The following is a 24,788-nucleotide window of genomic DNA, read 5'->3' as shown; positions in this document are numbered from 1 at the left end:
CTGATAATGGAGGGATGTTGTCATAGGCATGCCCTCTTTATGGTGCAGTCTGTTTGTGGAACTTGACCGTGAAGACTGGGAGCGGCGAGTCCCCTTCTATGGCTTATGGCTCAAGCGTTCCGGCGGATGTCCATTCTCGTTGGTACTGTGGTGGCCTGGCTTCACAAGTGAGTGGGCTACATTAGGAAGCCTTCTTCAACCATACATCAATCAAATCTTGTCTCTCTCTGTCAAATTGTTCGATGGCTTCGACATGCCTAAACTTAGGTTATTGGACTTTCAGGCACTTGAGGAGCTATCCATATCCGTGCGTGATTTTGGGGACGTGGAACCTATCAGAGTCATTGCACACAATATCTCGCAACTGTCGGTCACTCTGTCCAGTCTTCGTGTAAACGGGTTTTGGTTCACCCCTGAGCATCTATCTTTTTTCAATCCTGTATGGGCTCACCTGACAAATGTTGTGATCGAAATGCAAGCCGGTGGGACGTTATTCTCCACTTGCTCCAGCTAGCTCCCAACCTCTCCTTGTTAAAGACTTGGATACGTTTCGACCTCGACCAGGCCCTGGAGCCATTCACGCACAGCGAACTTCAATCCTTAGACATAACTTACACACATATGGCGCACGCGCTTAAATTGTCTGACCTGCTTAATGCTCTTTCACTCCCTAATCTGCACACGCTTGCTATTTGGGGTGTGTCGGGATGGCCTCATGAGGCATTCAAGATGTTCCTCGCACGATCAAAGTGTCCACTAGAGAGCCTTACTGTCTGTAGTAAAATGACAGGTGGGCAGTTAGCAGAAATAGATAAGTGGCGAGTGGAATATGTTACCGTTATTCCATCCGTCCACTTTGTAATTTAGTGTGAAAATACTTTCTTGATACTTCACCCTCTACGAATTTTTCAATAGGTGATCAACTGGGCTACGGTGGATACTTTGTGCTACTGCTATCAGCTTCACAATGTACTCATATCTCTTTGCACCTTAAAGTTACTCTTCGTCTATGACGCGAGTCCCTAGAGTGAACCACAATTATCCTGACAGTCCCCACCAGCACTAGCAGTAAAAAATTTCGAGGGCGTGCAGGGCACTGGAGTAAGTCCACTTATTCTCAACGATAATGTACAAGCTGAACCACCGTACTTCGATAGAGGGACCGAGAATATGTCAGTAAGTACTTACAAGATGTTTCAAGGCCTGCCATGCTCGAGGATGGCGGCCAGATACAGGCACACGAGGAGCACTCTCGAGCGCCGGTATCGCCGACGTTCAGTTCTTAGAGTATGACAGTAGTGGAGCGGGGTCAAGATACAAATTACTTGCAGCTGGCAAAAAAAAAATGAGACGCTCTAAATAAGCGGTCTCCAATGCGAGCGCCAGAAGCAGGCACCCGTATTGGAGCACGCAGATGAGCACAGGGAAGATCGGAAATGTCTACAAATGAAATTGAGTTATTGAATAGAATTATGCCTTGGCAAAAGGTATGTATGCAACACTTACATGGGGTGAATGAACAGATTTGAATCCTACCACGTCTTCGCCTCTCTTCACGTGATCGTAACCCGCTGGGATTGCTGGCCTGGTCTAGCCTTCGGGAAACATACAGTGAGCAATCCATTCTTCATCTTTGCGTCGACATCCTGGACCTGGACGATACGATGACCGTAAGTACCAAATCGCTACACAAAATTTAGATTGTTAGTGTACTCACCTTGATTCCCTGAGGAATCTGAAGAGTCCTGGAGAACTTGCCATACGAGCGCTCCTGCACCGTATAGCTGCCCTTGTCATGATTCTCCGAGCGTTTCGACTCCCCGGATATGGTCAGGGAGTTTCCGTGGACCTCGATGTTGACATCCTGTTGTTTGATACCAGGAAGTTCGAATGTCGCGGTCACTGTCTTGGTCTCGGCGTTCTCATGCAGGTCCATTCTGTGTTGGTGCGATTAAGTGTTTAATACGTTGGAGGCAATACGATTGTACTTACCTGGGAAATGCCTGACCACGGCGACCAGCCAACATGGTATTGCCCTCCGAGTTGGTGATAAAAGAGGGACGCGGTCTGAAGAGCCTTGACGCGGTCACTGACTTAACAAATCTTGAAAAATAATGGGGGGTAAAACGAAACATCTGGCAGGGTTCAAACTGTTAGAAGTAGAAGCTAAGAGACAAGTCTCAGCGTGTATAAAAAAACCGCTATGTCATTGACGATACCTAAGAGAGGAGTCTAGAGATGAGATACAGTAAGAAAGAGCCGGTGTGCAGAGTAAAGGGCGGCCCATCAGTAAACGTTTAAACCACGAGTTTGTAGCACCCTGTTATGACTCCGAGCTAGCTCGGTTCCCTCAACTACCTCGGAAAAAAGTCCGAACATCCTCACGGCATTCCGAACTGGCAGGATCGAAGACTATACTTGATGACATTGCCTGGGGCTAGGGCCTCACACCCTTGGTACCACTTGGGAAACGTATCAAAGGTCTTTTTTCAGGGCAGGTCTCATTGTAGGTAGTAACCTACCTGAAAGCCCACCTCCACAGGGGGTTGCCGTGACTTGGGCGCTCACCACCGCATGGGAGACCATTGTGCTGTGTTTCTCAGGCTGAATTATCAGGGATCATTTCGCTGTTTTGATAAAACTCGCGTGCTTTACTTTGCAAGGTAAGCTTATAATGTGAATTTGACAGACTTTTTTTGCGCTGAAGTTTCGCGAATCCGAGTTGCGCACGCTGGGTTTGTTACCACTTCTTCTTTCCACCTCGGTTGTTTTTCTCCAACAATCTCAACGGTATGTCGATCTGTTGCTGACCTCTGCATTCGAGCATAATTTATCATTTATACGGTCTATAGGAACTCAGATTTATCCTTGTCAAATATTCTTCCTCGTCCAGATGTTTGTGCTGGGCCACGCTTAGCTTGATCCTTGGTGTTCGTGAGTATCACGCTAAGCTCGTGGCAGACTCCAACGCGGGATCCACTATGACTTGACTTACTTTACAGGAGCGTGTGCATGTGTCAACTAGCAAGATATGCCTGATATACTTGACACTTGGGTCTGAACAAAGCTCACAAGTACTGGCTAATTGCCCACCCACACTTGTGCCAAGTAGTAGGCTAAAACTGTGTAGAACGCCTAAGCTCATCTGTTTTCTATGGCGTACATCCACGGGCCTAATTGCCAATTTGCAGCTTATAATTCAAAGAAAGCTTTGATTCAAAAAAATATCAGGCGGGTCCGGTACTAGTATTCACCATCGTACAAATACATTATTGTTTCAGAGCCTCAGATTCCTTTTCCACCTTGACAGGAAACGAAGACCAGGCAGATACTACCGCGTCTTCACGCGATTGCAACCTGCTGGGGTTGCTGATCCGGTCCAGCCTTCGGGAAACGCACAGTGAGCAATCCATCCTCCATCTTTGCATGGACATCCTCAGCCTGGACGATATGATGACCGTAAGCACCAAATCGCTGCACAGAATTTAGATTGTTAGTGTCCTTGGCTTGATTCCCTGAGGAATCTGAAGGGTCCTGGAGAACTTGCCATACGAGCGCTCCTGCACCGCATAGCCGCCCTTGTCTGAGCGTTTCGACTCCCCGGATATGGTCAGACGGTTTCCATAAACTTTGACGTTGACATCCTGTTGGTTGATACCAAGAGGTCCGAACGTCGCGGTCACTGTCTTGGTCTCGGCGTTCTCGTGCAGGTCCATTCTGTGTTGGTGCGGTTCAGCGCTACTTTTGAGTGTTTAATACATTGGAGGCAATATTATGCTAACCTGGGAAACGCCTGATCACGTCGACGAGTCAAGGCAGGATTGCCCTCGGCGGTAGAAAGGGGACGGAAACGAGCATTGAAAGCATCGTCGAATCAAACTCGGTGAAGGGATCGTAGAGCACTAGAGACATGATTAGGTGAAGAAATGGTACTAGATGTTGAGAGAAGTGCTTTTATGGTCGAACGTTGAACGTCGAGGCCTGAGGTTGAATGTGTTTGCTGAGCACTGAAGTCTGAGCAACTCTGACGAGCAGTTATATACACATCCGTGATGCATACAACGGGCCCATCTGCAGACCCACCACATTAATGGATATACATAACCCATAGCTAGGGTGTATCCCATGAAAAAGGCAATTTGGACTTGTTGCTGCGCTTAGCTAGTCTCGTTCGCCGTCGAAGTTCTGCTGCTCGTCTCTAACATCATAAACCAAAGGTCGCGTTTCTCAGATATGACGAACCTGTTCAAGTTGTAAGAAATGGAAATAGGCAAGTGACGAGACTTTAGTCTGATACACATGCATATATGATACGTATACTGTACGAGTACCATTCTTAAAGTATGAATGCAAACCGTTCAGAAATCCATAGACTTTGAAAAAAAAAACATACGACTACAATATTTCTATGGTCCTGATGTCCATCGAGTCTCCAACAGAAACTACGTCGTCGACCCGTCCAATGATATCATGGTCCGATGCAATCCTCTTGTATTCTCCACTGCGCTGCTGCGCAAGCAAAAATGCGCCGAAAGGCTGTCCAAGGTGAACAAGCAACCGCAATGCTCGGGATTCTAGGTCAACCATCTCCTGATTTACAGGATAATCACTGGACCAGACATTTGACAGAGAAGAGGACAGCCTCCAACAATCTTCCTCGCTCTCCGTATCGTTCCCAAAGTCATACGGTTCCACAAATTCAGGCGGTTCTGCAAAGTCAGGTAGCTCGAGGAGAGACCGATCCCAGGGACGGACAAGCACAAATTTTCGCTCAGTGGGTCTTGCCGGCCAGAACTGAATCAGGGTCTCTTCGGTGGTGACAGTCAAGTCGCGAAGCCCGTCTGCCTTCACTGCATACGTGAAATAAGATTGCGGGGCTGGACTAGCACGCATCCGTCTGATTTCCCTGACATTGAATGCAATGCAAGGCAGATGCAGTCTCTGTGCTGCGAAGCGAGGGGCGCTCACGTCGCAAAGTCGGGTATAAAGGTTCGAAGCGAAATCACAGTCACCGCCTTTCGCAGCAATGAAACCGATGACTGAATTTCATTTTCGAGTAGGGGTGGTAGCTTGCATGGTGGAGCTTCGTATGAAGTGATGGAGGCTGGTAGACAGCTATTGAACTCTGATGGTTTTCCGACCCAATCGAGGCCAGTGATGTCACCCGACCGAGCCACGATTTCCTGCAGGAGCCGCCCGAGAGCCTTGTCCTGCTTCTCGCCATAATCTACAGTCAGGCGGACACCAAAGATACCAAACAACGAGTATGCAATGTCTTCCTGACGCGTGGTAACGCGGGTTGATGCCCAATGGAGTTTCTCTCTGGCGCCACTCATGCTGGGACAGAAGGCTGCAACGGCTGGTGGGTCTATGCCTGTCGCATCCTTCAACTCCTGCATGATTGCGACGGACTCTTTGTGGTTGGGAGTGCGATCATTAAGATAAAGGGTCCAATTGTTCTGATAAAACAGAATGACTTTGGGAGCGATGAATTCTTGAACCGTCCATCCGCGCGTGTTCCAAGCGCTCTTTGCCAGTGCGCCAAGCTTTGACGAAGGCGGAACGTCCGACAGGTAGATGATCGTGAGCGCGGAGTGGAGATACCAGACGAACATGGAGTTAACCGATTCTTGGAGTTCGACGTTGTTGCTCTTATCGATGCAGCATGTATCGCTCCATGCCCAATTATATCCCGCATCACGGGCAGTGTTGCAGAAGGACCGCAACTTTGTCATGCCACCAACCGGATCCAACTCCGAGTCATACACGCTCTTGCCCTGAATATCCTGCAACAACGGCTCCTTCCCTTCCCACCTGTGTGATAGCGTGGCATACTGGAAGTACGTCATCACCACCTCTTCGATGTGCTTCATGGGGAAGTCTAGACGCGTGATTGTTGACGACACAAGCTCCTTATATTCTATGCTCATTGTGAAGGCGCTTATCTGCGCCTCTCGATCGCATAAGAGACCGGTGGTGGTGTCGAGTACGCGGAGCGGAGCATTGTCGACTTGGGTAACAACGACCCGTCGAATAGCATGTTCTACTTCAGAAGGTCTGAGATACTGCTGGCGTAGCTCTGGAGAAAGAATTAAACATGTTGACAAATATGTTATTCAAAGGCTTACTTCGTGTCTGAACGTCGGGGTGCATCATCCAATTTGGACAGCATCGTCTCGAAGGTCAGGATCGCTTCATCATAACGTTGTGCACCATGAAGCGCTGCGTGCTTCAGATTGTATCCAAGATAAGATAAAGAGTCCAGTTCAATGACCTATGTATCGCCGCAATGAGCATGTATTATGAAATGATAGATGCCAACGCACCTTCTGCGCATCGAGAAGTGCTTCCATCCATAGCATCTTATCCAACTTTGCCTTACTACGATTTGCAAAGAGAGTATCAGACGCAGGATTCAGGTTGATCGCGGCCGAGTACAGGTCAATGGCCTTGTCATAATCCCTCGCAGTGAGGGCGGCATCTCCACCGGCAGTATAGGGCGCGCTGCATTCTTGCTTGAAAGCTGAGTGAAATATGGGTGAGGATTGCAGTCTAGATGTTATCATGGACTCCGGACTTGCCGTTGGACCAATCCAGGCAGCTGGCCTTTGCAGATTCGTCGATAGCGCCCATCATGATTTGTGTGCTTCGAGGGCTTCATCAGGTTTACCTGCCGAAAGGAATGTCTGGCACCATCTCTGATGGGTAATGAGACACCAAGACTCGAGATCCCAGCCGAACAGCTGAACAAAAGCCCTCAGTTATAAAAAGTATTATGTATGCATCATCTTGACGCACCGTGGTCAAGTCCTCGTATATCAAATGAATGGTTTTCGATGAGAGAGCGACTGAGTTGACAGCGGCAGTGAAGTGGCCAACGGCTTCGTCATGACGCGCGCCATCCGAGGCAATCGATTCCGAGCTGAACGCGTAGATATGTCTAATGAGCGAGTTGCAAAGATCAGCGTCAATGACCAAGCATAGTCGCATGACACTTACTTCCACGACTCGACGCACGTGAGGATCAGTATTCGGACAAGCAGCAGCCAGCTCTTTGATGAGCAACATTGCTTCCTCGTGTTGATCTGCGTTGAACAGGGTGATGGCCTGAAACACGCAATGAAGCAAAGAATGTGCGAGACAAATTGGAGTTACCTTGATCAAGATAAGAAAATGGTTGTTTTCTGAATCTTTGTTCGTGAACATGGATGCGACGTCGAATGCTATCCTGGCGTCCCGGATGTGGCCTTTTCCGCAAAGGGCGATGCCCTTGGAGATGTAGCCTGTCAATGAGGGTTGAATGCTTATGGACTATGTCACGGATGAAAGCAAGCCTTTAGTAAGAGAGTCATGATGGGTCAGTATAACTCACCTTGATCGCATCATCAAGGGCGAGATCCCAGGCGTGTTTTCGAGCCTGAATGAATGAGCGATGGGCATAAGAAGTATAGTCATTGGGGTCAGTGTATATCTCTTGGGCGAGTAACTCTTCTGCAGTGTCCAGGTCCCCAGCAATGCATGTATCGCGGGCTGTCGTGATATCCAGGATCTGCACGAAGGATGCTCGAATTGTGTTATGAGGTGCAAAGATGGAAACTCGCCTTTGAATTAGCATTGCTGGGTACTACCCACTCTGAGATCTTATTATCTGCGCCTCCGCTGAAGATGTGCTTGCCGTCCGAGGAGAACGTGACATATAACAGCGTGAATGAATGCTTGAAGATGGCGATGGTTCGTCGATCTGAGAGCCGCCAGAGACGGACATGGTTGTCAGAAGATGCAGAAGCGGCGAGGGTGCCAGAAGGATTAATGGCAATGGCGTAGATATGGCCAGTGTGGCCTTTCCACGGATGACCGACCTGCTCCCAGGTCAATGGATCCCGCTCTCCTATGGTAGGATCGTCTTTATTGCCTCCCGAAAGAAGGCGTGTGCCATCTGGTGTCCACGCGAGTGACAAGCTAAAGCCTCCAAAAGATGCGACACGTTCCCTTGTGCTTGGATTATAAATTTGAATATCCTTGGTTGCGATGGCAAGAAATTCACCAGAAGGCGAATATCGAACGCAGTTGACATAACCACCACACTCAATTGGTTCTCCTTGCATCTGCCACGTTTTGGTACACCAAAACTTCATCGTTCTGTCCCATCCACCAGTAACCAGCACCGCACCATCCGGACAAAAATCCACCGAGTAGATGTCCTTGGAGTGGGCTTTGATGGGTTGGGCGAGAGATTCACCAGTTTCATCGTGCCAGGTAATGATTTCTCCATTTCTACCACCGCTTGCTATTATTTGACCATCTCGTGATATCGCCAATGCCAACACCCAATTGCTATGCCCCTCCATCTTCTTCAACACAACACCTGTCTCCAAGTCCCAAAGACGAAGTGTCTGGTCGTGCGAGGCCGTAACCATTCGTCGCTTATCGGGGAAAACTGCGACTGCCCTTACGGTACTATCATGATCTTCAAAAATTCGAATGGGCGTGGTGCTTGTAATGAGCTGTGGCATTTTACTGGGAGGTTGATGGTGTTGAGCGCGATCAAGGGATTAATGTGAGTGTTTTATCTAACAGAGGTGTGTGTATTCTATAGACGCCCAAGACACGAGGCAAACCGTTCCGACAGGAATGTTTGCTATGAGTCATAACCGCCTTCCTCGACTGCACTGTGTACATGCGTCCGACTCGTCTTCACAGCTTACATAATATATCCCTCCTATCCAATGGCGATAGTGCAGTTGATGTCACTTGCCTGCACGTCCATGGTGTATCATACTTACATATGACATCATGGTGAAGCGTTACAAGGCCGGATGCAGCTACTCGCCAAATTTAACGTTAACTTTTGAGTTTCAACCTGTATATAGCGCTACATGAAATTAATCGCATTCTTATGAGCACGAGGAGATCCGCTTTCCTGTCCACTAACCTAACCGCCTTCATCAGGGGACAGATAGGCATGGCCTTCACGGTATCCGGCGGAGGCTTTTCAACCCACTGCATTCTTACCTCCATCTCCCTCTCGATCCTTCTGTTTCTCCTTCCTCGGCCTCTCGCTATCTCGATCTCGGTATTTTGGATGCGCAGCAGTGAGAGACAATGACTCTCCCCCATCCTTGTATACGTCAAAAGAAATAAGCGTGCCACCTTTGGAACTCTTGTTTTTCTTTTCTTTCTTTTCCGCGTCGTTCGGGTTGGATCCCCTGGGTATGAAGGTAGGCTTGAACGTAGCCAGGTCAATATCTTCCATGGCACCACGCCAGGTGTAGACGGCAGGGGCTCGTTCACCTCAGCGACATGGTCTATGGAATCCTTTTCCTCGTCGCTCTCCTCATCATCACTCGCAAAAATCGCTGAAAAAATATCCATCCCAGGACGCTCATATGTGAGCACGTCATCTCCTTGTCCGTCATCTTCCCCCATGCCAATATTCACAACATCAAGCTTGCTACTCCCGGAGGACCCACTCTCCACTTCTTGTACCCACAAATTCGTCCGCTCACGCTGTGCTTGTGAATTTAAGCCCCAAACCTACGCTGACGGCCCAGATGTATCTACAGGGACCTCCAGAACTGGGACCTTGACCCCAAAGCGCTTGCACAGCAGCCGTGCAGGCTGCCACGTACACACCTTGCGCGTCACAGCACCATACATGCCCAGTCGAGCAGCATGCACCTTTGGAGCTTCTTCCTTGACTTCCTCCCTCGGCTTCTCCGTCACATCATTACTGTCCGACGTGGAAAGGGGGGGGGGGGGGGCAAAGCGGCTTGCAGCGATGTTCTTAATGTGTTCTTGGTCTTTCCTGGAGATGCACTCGACGATGGACCTGAGTGCAGAAGGTAGGCTGTCTCGCCGAGCGCTGCTCCCCACTGTCCATGGCATGTAAGCAAATAAGATCTGTCGAAGATAAATTTTGTCAAACCTGGCTCGCAAATTATTATGCCTGTTCTCCACTGTGCGTGCGACTGAGTTTATGACGGAGGAGGAATAGCTGCATTCTCTTTATCTTTTGGGTTAGCTTTCTCCCTCTCCCAAACACGTTTGGGATTTGGCGTCCAATCTTTTGGCACATTTGGTATTGGGAAGTTGCAAGTATGCATTAAGATATGTATTAAGATATGTTGAAGGGTTGATATGACGCTGCATATACCGAGCGGAACTCAAGGTGAGGAGGCCTGACTTCCTCCTTCCACCTCAGTTATTCAATCTCAACGGTATGTCGATCTGTTGCTGACCTCTGCATTCGAGCATAATTCATCATTTATGTAGTCCATGAGAAGTCAGATTTATACTTTTCAAATATTCTTGTTCGTCCAGATGTTTAAGTGCCGGGCCACGCTTGATCCTTGGTGTTCGTGAGTATCACGCTAACTTGGCTCGTGGCAGACTGCAACACGGGATCCACTATGACTTGACTTACTTTCCAGGAGCGTGTGCATGTATCAACTAGCAAGATATGCCTGACGTACTCAGTGATACTTGGGTCTGAACAACGCTCACAAGTACTGGCTAATTGCCCACCCACACTTGCGCCAAGTGGTAAGCTAAAACCGTGTGGAACGCCTAAGCTCATCTGTTTTCTATGGCGTACATCCACGGGCCTAATTGCAGCTTATAATTCAAATAAAGCTTTGATTCGAAAAAATATCAGGCGGGCCCGGTGCTAGTATTCACTATCGTACAGATACATTATTGTTTCAGAGACTCGGATTCCTTTTCCACCTTGACAGTACGCTAATGATGCATATTTGGAACGAGGACCAGGCAGATACTACAACGACTTCACGCAATTGCAACCTGCTGGGGTTGCTGGTCCGGTCCAGCCTTCGGGAAACGCACAGTGAGCAATCCATTCTCCATCTTTGCATGGACATCCTCAGCCTGGAGGATACGATAATCGTAAGCACCAAGAAATTAGACTGTGAGTGTACTCACCTTGATTCCCTGAGGAATCTGAAGGGTTCTGCAGAACTTGCCATACGAGCGCTCCTGCACCGCATAGCCGCCCTTGTCAAAATTCTCTGAGCATTTCGACTCCCCGGATATGGTCAAGCGGTTCCCGTGGACCTCGACTTTAACATCCTGTTGTTTGATACCAGGAAGTTCGAACGTCGCGGTCACTGTCTTGGTCTCGGCGTTCTCGTGCAGGTCCATTCTGTTTTAATGCGGTTCAGTGCTATCTGAGTGTTTAATACATCGGAGGTAATATCATACTAACCTGGGAAACGCCTGATCACGGCGACGAGTCAAGGCAGGATTGCCCTCGGTGGTAGGGAGGGGACGGAAACGAGCATTGAAAGCATCGTCAAACAGGTTCTCAAACTCAGCGAAGGGATCGTAGAATGTGCGCACTAGAGACATGATCGAGTGAAGAGATGGTAGATGTTGAGAGACTAGTGCTTTGGTTGTTGCCGAAGCTTAGCTTGAAGTCCGAGTGACTCTGACGAGCTGTTATATACACGTTTGTGGTACACATATGACGCACATGACGCATACAACTAGTCATGTCCATGACGTCCACAATGATACAGCTCCCCATTGCAGGTGTTTTGTTACGTAGTGCAAGTGAGTGACGAAAGTACTAGTCTTTAGTCGGACAGGCGTAGCTACTTTGACGCGCATGTGACACGCCATTACATAATAGTGCTGCTTTGACGCGGCCGTGCTGACTCAACATTTCGAAATTCAAAATTTCAAGGTTCAGCGTCATTTTGGAAGGACTCCCCGTCGAGCTTACAATCTTATTCCAGGCTAATTCAGAAGAAACCATTATTGACTGTTTTCACATAGCGGGTCTATGGGCTTCTATAGGAGACTAACCTTGTTCTTCGCATTAATCAACATGCAGGCAAGATGATGATCGAGGAGAGCACAAAAGCAAATTTCTCTCCACTCTTCGGGTTGGACATTATCAATGCATTGCAAACCATCGTAAGTGCCCACTTCTTGAGGCACTCGCGTCTGCATATAATAATATTTTTTCGTGTTCAGCTCGCACGTTCCGAACAAGCGATCGTATGTCTATGACGACATTGATGCTAAATATCGTTTCATTGATGATTACTAGATTCCGGACCAGCTGGAAACACTATATTCCAAGTTCCCAAATACCGACCAGTCTGCCACCCACAATGATCAGAGTATCCACACCATCATCGCCGAACGTCAACAACAGCTGGATGCAGTTTTGCACGACATTTCAGGCCTGGAATCCGTGATGTATGGTATTGAAAATCTTCATCAGCAACTGCTCGAAAAAAAGGACAGGATCACAAATTCGACACAAAGGACTCGTATCGCGTCTCTGGCGCCTGCCAACTGAAGTCCTGTCCCAAATTTTCCACCATTGTCTTCTCCCGGAATCTAACCGCCCATCAGAGCTAGAAGCTCCCGTGTCGTTAACTGCAGTATGTCGACGATGGAGGGAGGTTGCTCTCGACACACCCAGTTTATGGTGCAGGGTATCTGTGGGGTTCGACAAATTGCCGTACCGCTACCTCGAGAACTCGCAAGCCTTCCGCTATGACGTATGGCTCAAGCGGTACTGGGGACGTCCACTCTCGTTAGCGCTCGTCTGCGGGGCAGATGACTCAACCATGCTACGAAGCCTTCTTCAGCCCTACACCTATCAAATCTTGTCTCTGTCCATCACATTCTACGAAGATGCGATCGAACCCGAACTGTTGTTAGACGACCTCCCAGCACTTCAGGAACTAACCATACAAGCACTGAAGCAACACAAGGATAGATACACTCCAGCCATCGGACAATATCTCCCGCGACTGCCGGCCACTTTGCGCAGTCTCAAGGTCATTGAGCAGTTTTTCCACATCGAGCAAACTTATCGCGGTCTCGCAGGGCTGCACCTGACAAATCTCGATATCGCCATACTACTACACCAGAGTACAGTCATCCAATTGCTCCAGCTATATCCCAATCTCCTCGTTAAAAATATACGGGAAATTCTACCAAAGTGAAACACTACAGTCATTCACGCACAACAAAATACAAACCTTCCGCGTCTACACTTGCTGTGACGCTTCACGCCCTTTATCTGGCCTGTTCAATGCTCTATCACTCCCCAGTTTGCGGGTACTTGAACATTACAGCTCTAATGGTGTCCGATACCCCAATGAGGAGTTCAAGGCATTTTTGGCGCGATCAAATTGTCCCCTGGAGAGTTTGATTTTAGGTGGTGACGAGAAGCCGACGATGACAGATGTGGTGCGAGCGGAATACACTGACATTATTCCTTTGGTTGAGATACTACTAGTAGAGCATCGCAGAAGTCCGTTCTTGTATTTGTGATCAGTAGTTATACATCAAAAATCAGACTGTCTCCTAGGCTCGATACCAGCCTGGCTTATATAACTACGGACAAGTCGAGTGGTGACTACGTCAAGATTTCCCACTCTCAAAGGACGTACGTCAGACTGGTCACGAGCTGTCTAACTGTCTCCGGCTTGTCGCCACGAGCCACGTACTACACTCCCATAAGCAGCTATACCATCGATAGCAGGCAAATGTGCGCTATTAGTGCTAAAGGCTTTAGAATTCAATAGTAGAACCAAACAACATCAGACAACATCACATTATCGCTGGGTATCCAATGTCCATCAACGTCTCTCGCGAACGACATGCAGACAGTCAACTGGAACGCAAATCTATCTGCGGTGTCGGACATCATTTCTACGATGCAGAACATGGTGAGTGCCCAAGTTTTAATTGTATCACTCTGCGACTAATAATCAACCGCTTCAGCTACATTCACAAGCAACTGTATGCCAATGTCTATATGTATGTATTCGATGCGTTATTGAAAAATAGCAGATGCTGGATCTCGAGACTCCATACTCCCGGGCCGCATTTTTCAATCCTAATCATTGTGCAATCGAGCTCGAAGACCAGAGCATCAACACCATCATCACCGAACGCCAGAAGCAGTTAGATACAGTTTTGCACGAGATCTCAGACCTGGAAACGATTATGGGTGGTATCCAAAACCTTCGCCAACAACTTGTTGAAAATAAAAACAAGATAATCGAGTCCGTTAATTTGCACGAGAGACTCAGATTGGTTCTGTGGCGCGTGCCAACTGAAATCCTATCCCACATTTTCGTTTTATGTCTCCCGGAAGACAAGTACTTGTCGCCTGCATCAAGGCTTGCCCCCATCCTGTTGACCAGAATATGCCGACGATGGAGGGAGGTTGCCGCGGGCACGCCGAGTCTATGGTGCAGGCTGCGTTTGGCAGTCGAGCACAATGGCTGGCAGAAAAGAGCCTTCTGCTATGACGCATGGCTTAAGCGGACCCTAGGACATCCGCTCTCGCTGTCACTACGCTGCTACGATAACTGGACCCCATTAGCACGAAGTCTTCTCCAGCCTTACATCCATCAAGTCTCTTCTCTTGATATCGATTTTCAACGAGTGGAGCGACCTGAAAGTGTATTCAAAGATTTCTCAGCACTTCAGGAGCTCATCATTCCAAATCATAACACGTTCAAGCTGCTATCTTCTTTCGCTCCCTTCTGGGTCCACCTAACAAAAGTCGAGATCTCCATAGATACACAATATGCATTCCTCCATCTGCTCCGTCTATGTCCCAACCTCTCGTCATTAACGAATCATATGGGATTCTTCAAACAAAAGTCCTTGAAGCCATTCACACACGCCAAACTTCAATCCTTGCATCTCTACGGCAATCCTTGGATATCCAGAGACCCCTTATTGGGTATGTTTAGAGCTCTCTCGCTCCCCAATTTACGCGTACTTGATGTTTGGAATACATCAATGTGGCCTCATGAGGAGTTCAAGACGTTTTTGGCAAGGTCATCGTGTCCCCTGGAGAGCCTGGTTTTCGGCGGTATAGTGACTACGACTGTGGAGGAACGAGCGGAATACGTTGACCTCGTTCCTTTCCTCAAAGTAGTAGTTCGGAATCCCAGTCGTACTAATATGTGTTATTAAGACTTGGCTGCTCTACTAGCACTGGTACGCTTCGCAGCTTCATCTAAGTACCTCGATGTATTCTTCATCTGCGATTAGATCCACTATGTTCTGCGACACTCGCAGGGCTACTACAGGTTCACGCCAACACAACTCGGATTCGTACTCGATATGTTTCCGCCATCCTTGATGCTGTCTGGGTTTCCATGCGGTTTGAAACTCTCTATCCTGCTGGATTACGCTCTCAACTTCGTAATTATATTAGATCTTCTAGCGTTACTGATGCTAGGCTCCATGTACACACATTTTACCGCATAAACGTGCCTCTGTTGGCTCTCGTGAGATATCATGTTTGATGCAGTCATCCGTACATAGACTGAGCACTGTACGACGAAGGTATTGGAGTATGATAAGGGTTTTGTATGAAGAAGTGTATGAAAGGGAGACTGTACCCGTCGTATTTCTCTCACAAGATTTGTTCCGATCGTCTCGTGTTGTGGGCGCGAATTGCACCTTGCGCCACTGGACGAACCACAGCTGAATCGGCAATGACATGAAAAAAAATAAAATACGAAAGCCACGTACATCTAGCTCTGTGACGCGTGAGGAAGATTCTGACTGTTAGGATAGGGATGTGATATACATTGAAATGGAGGGTAGAGGGAGTGCGCACCACGTTTTCATCTCTCCGACGGAGAGAGCATCTAGCTCGTGAAAGAAGATCATGATGCAGGAAGATGGCTTTGGAAAAGGCAGGGAAGTTGAATTTGCGACAGGCACACTCACCTCAGCTATTGCATTCGCTAGAAGTGTCTTGCCACACTTCCCCGGAGGGTCACGCAGAAAAACATCATGTGGATACTATACACAATACCATGCAGAGAGGAATACGGTCGACGAGCTCGAAGAACTTTCCGACGCATGATTCTATATACACCATCTGGATGGACAATCGAGTAGCAGGTGGAGTGTGATCCTTGACTTTAATGGAATTGGTAGATAGATTCATTCGTTGACCACTGTTGAACAAGCTGAGTGCAATTTTCGCTTTGAGGAAGGGTGCTGGATAAGGTTACTCCATTCAGTGTCTGTCATAATCCGGAGAGTTAACTTGTATCCAGTATCCTCTAGAGGAGGGCGAGCGGAAGCGGGCAGGAACTGAATTTCACCGTGACAAGATTCTTGGCATGGTCCATGTCATTGTCAAAGAGGTGGGGAGGGGTTACATTACCGCGTAAAGACTAGTATTTAGGGGCATGCCTTTCATCTGTTCGATGCATGTTCGATGAGCTGGCGAGGTACTTGCATATCATATGTAGTAGTGCCTGAGTTGTAGTAGCGTAGTCAGCCAATTAGGGCATCGCGAAAATGCTGCGGCAACTGCCGCGACCACTGCTGCGCTGCTCCCAAATCATAGTGAGTGCGAGCCAATTACATAAAGCGCTCACCGTTCATACAAAAGGTCCTTTCGGCCTGGTTGTGCGATGTGGACCCTTTTCTAGAATTTGATTCAAGTAGCCATGGTACAGTCTGATGTGGCATCCGGCGACCGCACGAGTCGAACTGCTTGGCGTTCTTGGGTGGGACTCTGTTCGAACTTGTCGTATGCGATATACGTAGACATCTGATGGTGGTGGCCGGCGTATCTTATGACAGGACTTTATATACACTGCATTCTAACTTGATGTTGCACATCTGCTTTCCCTCAATTGAAGCCTCTCCGTCGAGCACTTTGCTCCCTCATCAGCCCACCAGTTTGCGTTTCGTATTGGGAGTGAATTTCGAAGGTAGTGTGAGAGCGGAAGATGGGCTCGTATTTCGCGTCTCTCTGGCACAAGCTGATGTGATCGACAGACACTGTTTTACTGCTTTCAATCACTAACCTGCTGGCTCTGGGGAACGGTGGACTGTGCACTACACGTTTCTTTATTCACAACGTCCTGCATGGCTCTTTGGCACGGGACGGTCGCTTTCGTATGCTCAACCTTTGCATTTCTTTGTTTTGGTGTTGCGTTTGCTGCTCACCCAGAGCATGCCATAACCTACTTCGACGGTGGACCAACCCGATTGTTCTTCTTTGATGATATACCTGTGAGGCATTCATATCTGTCTCAGGGTTTACTTTATCATCAACTTTGTCTTCTAGAGTTTGATATATCACGATACCATCTCCATGAACATATATGTTTCTCATGACGAAGGCAAGACCTGGGATCGTGCAGATGGCATACTACCTGGCGACGCCGCAATATTTGTCGAACACCCATTCAACAATCGTGTGGTGCGTTGCTTTCTATACTCATCTTCCCTGTATAATTTCATCCTCGAACACACGGCTTGGCTTTCGATCTGACCTAATCCTCTCTAGGCATTCGTATTAACCGATTCCTTCACGCATTACCGCACCGATGATTGCGGAAAGACATGGGTTACATTCTCTGTCCCTGACCTAGTATCCGGCGTTTCAAAACCACTCTCCTTCCACTCAGATCCCCGCAGGTGGGAGTATGTCCTCTTCCAGGGCACTAAGTGCACACAAACTCCTTGGGGCAGACATTGTCAAGACGTGGTACGTACCTCCCTTTCTGCTCATATCAATTACATCCAAATCTATATGTAGACATACTACACCCAAGATGGATTTGCCACAACACCGAAAGTACTCCTAGATGACATCTCTAGCTGCCAATTCGCTCACAGCAGCAAAGACTTTCAACCCGACGCTCATGACGACCTCATCTACTGCGTTGCCCGCGACTCTTCTATAATGTCCGACCCATGCAGGATCGAAAGCAGCCACCTTTACTCCAGCACAGAACTTCTTTGTCACCAAGAAGAACGAGGATATTGGCAATGGCAATAACACTGAAGGTGTCGTGACATTTGCGATCGTGGGCAAGTTTGCTGTTGTCGAGGTCAAGGACTTGACGCCCGGCAGCGATAGTTACATGGTGTTATATGTTTCTATGGACACCAAACAGTGGGTCAAGGCACAGTTCCCCTCCAAGGTGCGCTTATGGGAGGGCGCATACTCCATCGCCGAGTCTACGATCCACTCCCTTGCAGTAAACGTCGCCCTGCACGATCCAGACCCCGTTGTTACCCTGTTCTCCAGCAGAACCCTGTTCGTCAGCAACTCCAATGGCACCTACTTTGTTGAGAGCTTGAAAGACACAAACAGGAACATGGCGGGGTATGTTGATTATGAGAAAATATACGGCGTTGAGGGTGTTGGTATCGCCAATGTCGTTGCTAATGCACAAGACCTCGAGAGGCGGATGGCAGCCGAGCAATTACGGTCGGTCATCACATTCAATGACGGTGAGGAACGGTGTTTCTTGAATGTTTTCCTTTGTATTGACATCACATCTTCGCAGGTCGCTCGTGGGCTCCTCTTCTTGTTCCTGGCGGTACCTGCTCCTGCTCACTGCATCTGCACTCAGTAACAGACATGCATGACTACGGCCCAGTTTTCTCGTCCCCCGCCCCTGGATTTGTTATGGGTGTGGGTTCCATCGGAACGACACTTGCGTCATATGAAGAGAGCAACACCTACATCAGCACTGATGCCGGCCTGACATGGAAGATGGTCCGCGAAGGCCCATATCAATTTGAATTTGGCAATTCTGGAAGTATCATCGTCATTGTTGATGACCAGCAACCTACCGACTCCATCCTGTACTCCACGGACATGGGCCAAACCTGGTATGTCTTTGTGCCCTATGTGTATATACTCTACCTTGCTGAAATGCCCCGCTCTATAGGAAGACATACAACATTGGCATCCAGTTTCATGTCATGGGATTAACCACGGTATCGGATTCAACATCTCAGAAGTTCCTCGTCCTCGGCTATGTGATGTCACAGTCCCGACAACCCGACGACGGCCGCATCGCTGCCATCTACCTCGACTTCGCTACCCTCGGGCGTCCGAAGTGTGGTCCGAACGACAAGGAATCATGGTATGCAAGAGCCAATTCAAAATCAGAGTGCATCATGGGTGCCAAGGTCTGTTACTGATGTAAACCTTGCCATGAGAATGGTATTGCTGATACGCTTCGAAGCAATCGTTCACGAGGCGCAAGGCTGATGCAGATTGTTACATGGGTGAGGAGTTCCATCATCCGGAAGTTCATGATGATAAGTGTCCATGCGAGGAACATGATTATGAGTGGTATGTCGTTCCTCGTTACTCTGCCCATTACGACCGCTCATGCGTTGTTCTAGTGACTACAACTACGTGCGGAGCAATGGTAAATGTGTACCCTTGGGTCCAGAGCGCATACCCAGCACCCAGTGTACCCTTGGGACGCCCAACGAAAAGTACATGGGTTCATCGGGATATCGCAAGATCCCTGGGAACAAGTGTGAAGGTGGCTCTCGCATGGACGAGCCCATCTCCAAAGATTGTTCTGGAGGTGAGTGCTTCAGAAGCGATGGAGGGTCTGTGTCTCATACGTCATTTGCAGCTGAACCTGTCGAAGGACCGATCGTTCACCAGATTGTATGTTGCTGTTCTCGCTTTTCTTTCCAGTATGGAAACTTACGATATTGTAGCATTCGTTCCCTGGTGATATTGTGCAGAGCGAGTATTTCAAGGACTCAAAGGTGAGCGTCCTGTATATCATACCATATCAATACCTCAGCTCACGTCTGGGTCCATAGACCGTCCTCGTCCGTCTTACTGACCGCACAATATGGCAATCTAGCAACGAGGGTTACACATGGGAACAAAAGTTCCCAGAGGAGCGTTTCCTAGCGTTCTATATGCACACACACAGCAATGAGCGCGCATACCTTCTCACCGACTCCAAGAAGTTCTACTACACAACAGACACAGGCCGCTACTGGCTCTCCTCCGAAGCGCCTTCGTCTCCCAATACCTTCGGGGCCCAAGTGCTCCGCTTCCAGCCAAGGACAGAGTATATCATCTGGATTGGTAATGTGGACTGCCAATCGGGGTACGAAAACTGTCGCGCACAGGCCCAGTACACGTGGAATAATGGGGCGGAATTGGCAGTTGGTGGAGGACTACGTTGTCAATTGCGATTGGGCACGCAATGGGGAGCTGCGGATCGATTCGTCTCAGATCCTATGCGAGTCATATGAGAACAAACAGGGCTCGCAAGTGTTTTTCGGGAGAGATAATGCGTTACAGCTTGTGTCTTGGACGGACCCTTATGTGACGAAGACGAAACTGTTTGACCATGTCGTGGGGTTCACCCAGTTGTCAGAGTTTTTGATCGTGGATGAGGTAAGTTTTTTGGTTGCATTATGCATGCGCTGTTGATTGACTGGCTGTGCACTTGCAGTACCTTCCGATGAGGGACATGCTTAACCTCCAGGTCTCATTTGATGGACGGACGTTTGCTCCTGGGAGCTTCCCTACTGGGATGCATCCAACTTTCCACGTAGGCAGCATCGCCATAACTCTACAAACGCTGGAATTGCTCATGATATTTTCTAGGCATACACTATCCTCGAGTCAAGCACTAAATCCATCTTCCTACACATGACCATGAACGAAGAGCCAACGCCATGGGGCAACATCCTCAAATCCAACTTTAACGGAACTTACTTTGTGCTGTCTCTCGAGAATGTGAACAGGAATATAGGCGGCTTTGTCGACTTTGAGAGATTCGCGGGGTTGGAAGGCATTGCGATGGCTAACATAGTAGCCAATCCTACAGAGGCTGCGCTGACGGGACGTAAGGCTCTGCAGACGAGGATCACGCATGATGATGGTATGCTTTGTTTCATGTGTATCACTTGCCTCTCATTGACGGTTGCTTGTTACGTCAGGTGGCACTTGGAAGGCGCTTCTACCCCCTTCGGTCGATTCGCTGGGTCTGAAGTACCCTTGTACATCAGTGGTATTTCGTGCTTTTTGCACATCGCTGTTCTCTTGACTTATTTTATCGTGTTTAGGGCTGTGCACTCCACGTTCATGGGTATACAGAGCGCTTCAAGGCCCGGGCGACATATAGCAGCCCATCCATCGCCGGCGTGGTGATGGCAGTAGGAAATGTGGGTGATTCGCTCGCCACCTACAGCGAGAGCGATACCTTCTTATCCCGGGATGGCGGGTTCACGTGGGAAGAAGTGCACAAGGACGCCCATATCTGGGAGTTCGGCGACTCAGGATCTGTCATTGTGATCGTAAACGACAAAGAGCCGACGGATCACGTCCTGTTTACCACAGATGAGGGTCTCACTTGGCGAGAATTCAAGTTTACGACTGAGAAGATCAGAGTGAGAGATATTATGACGGTGCCGGGGGATACAAGCCGGAAGTTTATGCTCCTGGGTCGTTATCCCGCGATGGCTGGCTCAGTCATCGTGCACTTGGATTTCTCATCTCTCACGCATAGAAAATGTGAGTAGGGTGCTCTTGTACTCGATGATTGACGTTGAACTCATTCTTCTAGGCCTCGTGGATGCGCAAAATCCTGGACACGATGACTTTGAGCTGTGGAGCCCCAGCGAGGAAAGAGACTCACTTTGCTTGTTCGGTCGACAGGTGAGTTGCCCGAATTCGAGTTTTTTCCTTTGTCACCTATATCATGTACAGACGCTCTACCATCGCCGCAAACGGGATGTGAACTGTGTTGTTGGGGACACGTCCAAGGCACCAGACAAGGTCGTGCGGAACTGCAGATGTACGCTGCAGGACTTCGAGTGGTGAGTCATGGGTGTGATACCACCTGCTCAGAGCTAATTTAAAAATCTGGACACGAAAAAGCGCATTCAATCATATGCGTAATGGAGAAGGTGAATGTGTTCTTCTGCTGGGGGGCGAGTCCACTCCCGCCCGATGATTCATGTCGCGACAGAGAAGACTATTGGTACGAGCGCACGACGTACCGCAAGGTGCCTTACTCTACTTGTGAGGGCGGCGACCGCATAGACCGAGGCACGCGACACCTGTGCCCTGACATTCAAGTTCCCGACCAACATTTCTGGTCACGGCGCGATGGTTTGGACTATGGTGATTGTATTCCCCATTGCGATCACAGCGCTTGTTGTTGCATGGTGGTGGTACAACAAGAGTACAATGGCGAGAGGGCGAGTGACATTCACTTAATATATGCGCGTTCTATGCTCACTGCTCACTGTTAATACACAGGGCGATTGGGTTTACCTGAAGACGATGATGATTCGCCAAGGTCAGGTCCTGGTATGCTTGCTACGCTGGCATCTGTGCCATGGTTCCTGCTCGGGCTTTTGGGTAACGCCTTTAAATATATGTCAAAGGGCTACCGCGCTAGGCGTAATAATGGAGCTGTGTCTTTGGACGAAGATAAGCAGGTTTTATTACATATTGAGGATGGGAAATAAGTGGGGCAGCCATCAAACAGTCGTGTTATTCTGTAAACTCTGTGCTACGACTAGCATATGGTGTCGATGAAGATTTATCTCTCGTCGCAGCAAGTCGTATGTGTAATGTCTGTTGCTTACACGCGCTACCGGTGTAAGGATGTGACGAAATTTGGAACTGAAGCTTGAAGTACAAGTGGGGAATATGGAGAGTGCTTGAGCTTCATTTTCGATTGTGCTACGACCTCAATCCCGACGAAGTTGGAAGTTCTGGAAATATCGGAACCGTTGAGAGGGAGGGAAGAATCGAGTGTGATTCTGCTATCGATTATGAGGGTACAAGTCCAGACTATATACATTCGTGAGTGACTCGACAGCCAAACAAAGATACATCTGAAGCAAACGGAGACAAAGGCAGTGAAAGGTGCGTTTGTACTATAAGGAGAAGCTTTCCGCACCGCGAACGGACGCCGGGTCAATATACGAGGCAGGAGGGGAGCAGGAATGAGGCTCCTTACAGCGGGAGAAGGTATTTGTACAGGATCTCGGAGACGGGTAAATCGTGTATAAACATCTTCTCCCGTTTGGTCCATTGCTGACGAAACAGCCATTGGCAGCAGGATAGCAAAACTAAAGACATAAATTGGACTCATAAATTCGGGATGGTCATCACTGTAATGTAGGAGCGTTTTGTACGCTTCTTTCATACTGCGCGATCAATCACCACCTTGTGCTTCGCGTAATACACTGAAGGGGTTCGACGCAGGCACAAAGTACAGGTGGCTGGCGCTTGCTACATGAGTCCCCTGCTTAAAATATTGGTTATAACTTCCCTGCAAGATTGCATCATAGAAGGTACAGAAGGGTGATGCTGGAAGACAAGGTCTTGAAGTCCCTCAAGAAGACGAGAAGCCAGCCAATTTTGCAGGTCTTTGGAGAGAGCGGGCGGCAGTGCTGGCATAGTGTGAGAGGCACTGACAGATGCAGCAGCCTCCACCTGCACAGTGCAAGCCGCTGCTGTGTAAGTCAGTGGTACACGCATAACCCGGGGACCTGGGGCATACACACCATAAGGCTACGTAGTACGGAGAATGGATAGATGGCCATCGGACCATCTCAGGATGCAGAGGGCCGTGCTAAGGGCAACGTTCGGATTGAGCGTGTCAACACCAACTTGAAAGACCAGGTGAACAGGGCGGTCTCGTTGTGGGTTGACGTAGGAGGGTATGAGTTTTATTTGAATAAAGCGAGACGATGGAAATTTTGCAAGCGAGTTTGGACTGATACGTCGGGTGAAGCTTTTAAGGATAGTACAAAGGGAAACGAGATTGAAAATGGGGTGGAATATTTACATCCGAGTCCATGAAGTCCGCAGATGGCTTGAGCTTCCATCTGAAGTTGTGGTTGATGCGTAGGAATCTTGGTCGTCTGGCTGCGCACAAACTCGGACGTGTTTCATCAAAACATGTGATTTGAGCCTCGTACGGTAACGTCCCCCTTTCCTTCTAAACCTTGAGCTTGATCGTTTGAACATTTGAACATCTCAAAGTTAAATTTCAACCATTATCTAGTGAATAAATTGCAGACAGTCAAATCACAAGTCATTTTCGCTGCAGCCTCGGATATCATTGGTGCGCTCCAAAACATTGTAAGTGACGGGTCAGTGTATTGCAGTGTCTGCCAATAATTAACAATCAATCGCTTCAGCTTGCGCATTCTCAACTAATCGTAGGTTTAGCGGCTAATCATATGTCTGATGCCATATTAATGTCGACTAGATGCCAGATCTTGAAACCCTGTACTCCCAAGCAAGTTTCCCCAATACGAATTACTCTGATGTCCAGCTCCAAGATCGGCCCATAGGTGCGATTATCACTGAACGCGAGCAGCAGCTGCATGCAGCGCTGCACGATATTTCAGACCTGGAAACAGTTATGGATAGCATCCAAAACCTTCGCCAGCAGCTGGTCAGAAAGAAAGAAAATATCATCAAGTCCATTTATTTGCACAAAGGCTTTGTATCGGCTCTCTGGTGCTTGCCAACCGAAGTCCTATCTCAAAATTTTCACCACTGTTTACCGAAAATTCAAGAATTCAGTCAATTGAATACGCCGTCAGTATCAGAAGCGCCCCTGTTGTTGACTGCAGTATGTCGGCGATGGAGGGAAGTTGCTGTGGCCATGCCCAGTTTATGGTGTAGACTCGCTTTGTCAGTTGATCGCCAAGGCCAGTGGGAGTGGCAGATATTCCACTACAAGTCATGGCTCAAGCGATCACGAGGATGCCCGCTTTCATTAGAACTCGTCTCCGACAGCTGCGCATATGACTGGGCCGAGATACTCCACTTTCTTCATCCTCACGTCAACGAAATAGCATCTCTCTGTATCCATATTCCTTCCCATGTCAAATATATTCTAGACATCCTCTGCCCGACACTCCAGGAGCTGACCATTTTCACAATGGCAACGGACTGGTATATCTGTACAAAGCATATTGCGACTGTCTACTTTGCGCAGTCT

The 24,788-nt window shown here is 48.5% G+C and overlaps 9 protein-coding genes across 9 annotated transcripts; 5 read left to right on the top strand and 4 right to left on the bottom strand.

Annotated features, from left to right (window-relative positions):
- Positions 1-105: 105 nt before the first annotated feature.
- DFJ58DRAFT_893326 (uncharacterized protein) lies at positions 106-1,363 on the top strand (the record flags this gene model as incomplete). The annotated part of the gene is made up of 6 exons (XM_041394803.1): positions 106-167; positions 268-307; positions 538-790; positions 916-969; positions 1,061-1,176; positions 1,202-1,363. The coding sequence occupies 6 exons, from the start codon at positions 106-108 to the stop codon at positions 1,361-1,363; spliced, it is 687 nt and encodes a 228-aa protein (XP_041241200.1).
- A 190-nt stretch (positions 1,364-1,553) lies between these two features.
- DFJ58DRAFT_730707 (HSP20-like chaperone) lies at positions 1,554-2,027 on the bottom strand (the record flags this gene model as incomplete). Its single annotated transcript, XM_041385935.1, has 3 exons — positions 1,554-1,652; positions 1,718-1,937; positions 1,993-2,027. 3 exons carry the CDS (start codon positions 2,025-2,027, stop codon positions 1,554-1,556), a joined length of 354 nt encoding a protein of 117 aa, XP_041241199.1.
- Positions 2,028-3,310: 1,283 nt separating this feature from the next.
- Positions 3,311-3,716, bottom strand: DFJ58DRAFT_893324 (uncharacterized protein; the record flags this gene model as incomplete). The annotated part of the gene is made up of 2 exons (XM_041394802.1): positions 3,311-3,474; positions 3,567-3,716. 2 exons carry the CDS (start codon positions 3,714-3,716, stop codon positions 3,343-3,345), a joined length of 282 nt encoding a protein of 93 aa, XP_041241198.1. The 3' UTR covers positions 3,311-3,342.
- Positions 3,717-8,600: 4,884 nt separating this feature from the next.
- On the bottom strand, positions 8,601-9,885 carry DFJ58DRAFT_893314 (uncharacterized protein; the record flags this gene model as incomplete). The annotated part of the gene is made up of 4 exons (XM_041394801.1): positions 8,601-8,967; positions 9,013-9,223; positions 9,259-9,507; positions 9,562-9,885. 4 exons carry the CDS (start codon positions 9,883-9,885, stop codon positions 8,933-8,935), a joined length of 819 nt encoding a protein of 272 aa, XP_041241197.1. The 3' UTR covers positions 8,601-8,932.
- Positions 9,886-10,640: 755 nt separating this feature from the next.
- Positions 10,641-11,588, bottom strand: DFJ58DRAFT_705956 (small heat shock protein). The gene is made up of 3 exons (XM_041383720.1): positions 11,222-11,588; positions 10,939-11,158; positions 10,641-10,884 (listed from the first exon to the last, which is right to left on the bottom strand). Exons 1-3 carry the CDS (start codon positions 11,362-11,364, stop codon positions 10,786-10,788), a joined length of 462 nt encoding a protein of 153 aa, XP_041241196.1. The 5' UTR covers positions 11,365-11,588; the 3' UTR covers positions 10,641-10,785.
- A 116-nt stretch (positions 11,589-11,704) lies between these two features.
- DFJ58DRAFT_893311 (uncharacterized protein) lies at positions 11,705-12,980 on the top strand (the record flags this gene model as incomplete). Its single annotated transcript, XM_041394800.1, has 4 exons — positions 11,705-11,934; positions 11,995-12,018; positions 12,071-12,227; positions 12,292-12,980. The coding sequence occupies exons 1-4, from the start codon at positions 11,857-11,859 to the stop codon at positions 12,978-12,980; spliced, it is 948 nt and encodes a 315-aa protein (XP_041241195.1). The 5' UTR covers positions 11,705-11,856.
- Positions 12,981-13,465: 485 nt separating this feature from the next.
- Positions 13,466-15,108, top strand: DFJ58DRAFT_502744 (uncharacterized protein). The gene is made up of 3 exons (XM_041380715.1): positions 13,466-13,709; positions 13,765-14,997; positions 15,052-15,108. The coding sequence occupies exon 2, from the start codon at positions 13,834-13,836 to the stop codon at positions 14,971-14,973; it is 1,140 nt and encodes a 379-aa protein (XP_041241194.1). The 5' UTR covers positions 13,466-13,709; positions 13,765-13,833; the 3' UTR covers positions 14,974-14,997; positions 15,052-15,108.
- A 1,788-nt stretch (positions 15,109-16,896) lies between these two features.
- On the top strand, positions 16,897-22,290 carry DFJ58DRAFT_730700 (uncharacterized protein; the record flags this gene model as incomplete). The annotated part of the gene is made up of 20 exons (XM_041385934.1): positions 16,897-17,043; positions 17,099-17,233; positions 17,321-17,521; positions 17,573-17,698; positions 17,769-18,273; positions 18,330-18,657; positions 18,717-18,960; positions 19,017-19,126; positions 19,180-19,370; positions 19,422-19,456; positions 19,510-19,560; positions 19,618-19,874; positions 19,936-20,206; positions 20,265-20,363; positions 20,420-20,696; positions 20,755-20,825; positions 20,881-21,328; positions 21,381-21,472; positions 21,524-21,611; positions 22,079-22,290. The coding sequence occupies 20 exons, from the start codon at positions 16,897-16,899 to the stop codon at positions 22,288-22,290; spliced, it is 3,888 nt and encodes a 1,295-aa protein (XP_041241193.1).
- A 1,892-nt stretch (positions 22,291-24,182) lies between these two features.
- DFJ58DRAFT_632477 (uncharacterized protein) lies at positions 24,183-24,572 on the top strand (the record flags this gene model as incomplete). Its single annotated transcript, XM_041381225.1, has 1 exon — positions 24,183-24,572. A coding segment is annotated over one exon (390 nt), but the record flags the coding sequence as incomplete, so codon positions are not given.
- Between the last annotated feature and the right edge of the window lie 216 nt (positions 24,573-24,788).

The sequence above is a fragment of the Suillus subalutaceus genome (genome assembly GCF_016647625.1).
Source record: "Suillus subalutaceus strain FC151 chromosome Unknown DFJ58scaffold_93, whole genome shotgun sequence".
In the NCBI taxonomy this organism is placed as follows: Eukaryota; Fungi; Basidiomycota; class Agaricomycetes; order Boletales; family Suillaceae; genus Suillus; species Suillus subalutaceus.
Note: the sequence above shows the minus strand (reverse complement) of the source record. Positions and strands in the feature narration are given on the sequence as shown.